At 29.9% G+C, this 737-nt stretch overlaps 1 protein-coding gene across 1 annotated transcript; it reads left to right on the plus strand.

The window, feature by feature from the left end:
* Nucleotides 1-19: 19 nt before the first annotated feature.
* Nucleotides 20-734, plus strand: LOC126910179 (uncharacterized; the record flags this gene model as incomplete). Its single annotated transcript, XM_050692552.1, has 3 exons — nucleotides 20-79; nucleotides 156-440; nucleotides 508-734. Coding segments are annotated over exons 1-3 (570 nt in total), but the record flags the coding sequence as incomplete, so codon positions are not given.
* Between the last annotated feature and the right edge of the window lie 3 nt (nucleotides 735-737).

Genomic DNA, 737 nt, shown 5'->3' on the forward strand with positions numbered 1-737 from the left:
AAGTTTTCTGAAAGAAAAAGTATGATACAAAACAGATTTCGAACTGAAACCGGGCTATTAATTGATGTTGTTTTGGAAGGTAACCTACCGATAGATTTGTATAATAATTTTATAATAATGATCTTAAAAAATGACTCTTTATATTTTAAATACAGGTAAGGGAACGTCAAATGACGGAAACACTGCTCGTCGGTTTTTTAAAAATTGTGATAAAAGTGCAAATATTACGGGTGTTGATAAAAATCTAATTCAACGATTCGGAAATATCTTATTTGCTATGTCAAGTGGTCACGAAGTCAATGTACCAGAATTTAAAATGTATACTGCAGATACAGCAAAATTATTTATTTCTCTTTATCCTTGGTACAACATGCCTAGTAGTGTACATAAAATTCTTATACACGGAGCTGATGTAATAAATGCAGCACTCCTCCCTATAGGTAAAGTATAAAATCTTTAGTTATTTTAAAAGATTATAATACAAACAATTTTATTTTTTATATAAAGGACAGTTATCTGAAGAAGCAGCAGAAGCGAACAATAAAGAATACAAAAAGTTCAGAGAACACCATACTCGCAAAAATACACGTTATAATACAAATGAAGACCTAATACATATGCTATTAGTAGCCTCTGACCCATATTTATCTTCTATAAGAAAATTACCAAAAAAACCAATACGTGAGCTAACAGACGATGTAATGTCATTACTAATTTTACCAGATACTGAAATAGAA

The sequence above is a fragment of the Daktulosphaira vitifoliae genome, unplaced genomic scaffold, assembly GCF_025091365.1.
Source record: "Daktulosphaira vitifoliae isolate Bord-2020 unplaced genomic scaffold, ASM2509136v1 Scaffold_5998, whole genome shotgun sequence".
Lineage (NCBI taxonomy): Eukaryota > Metazoa > Arthropoda > Insecta > Hemiptera > Phylloxeridae > Daktulosphaira > Daktulosphaira vitifoliae.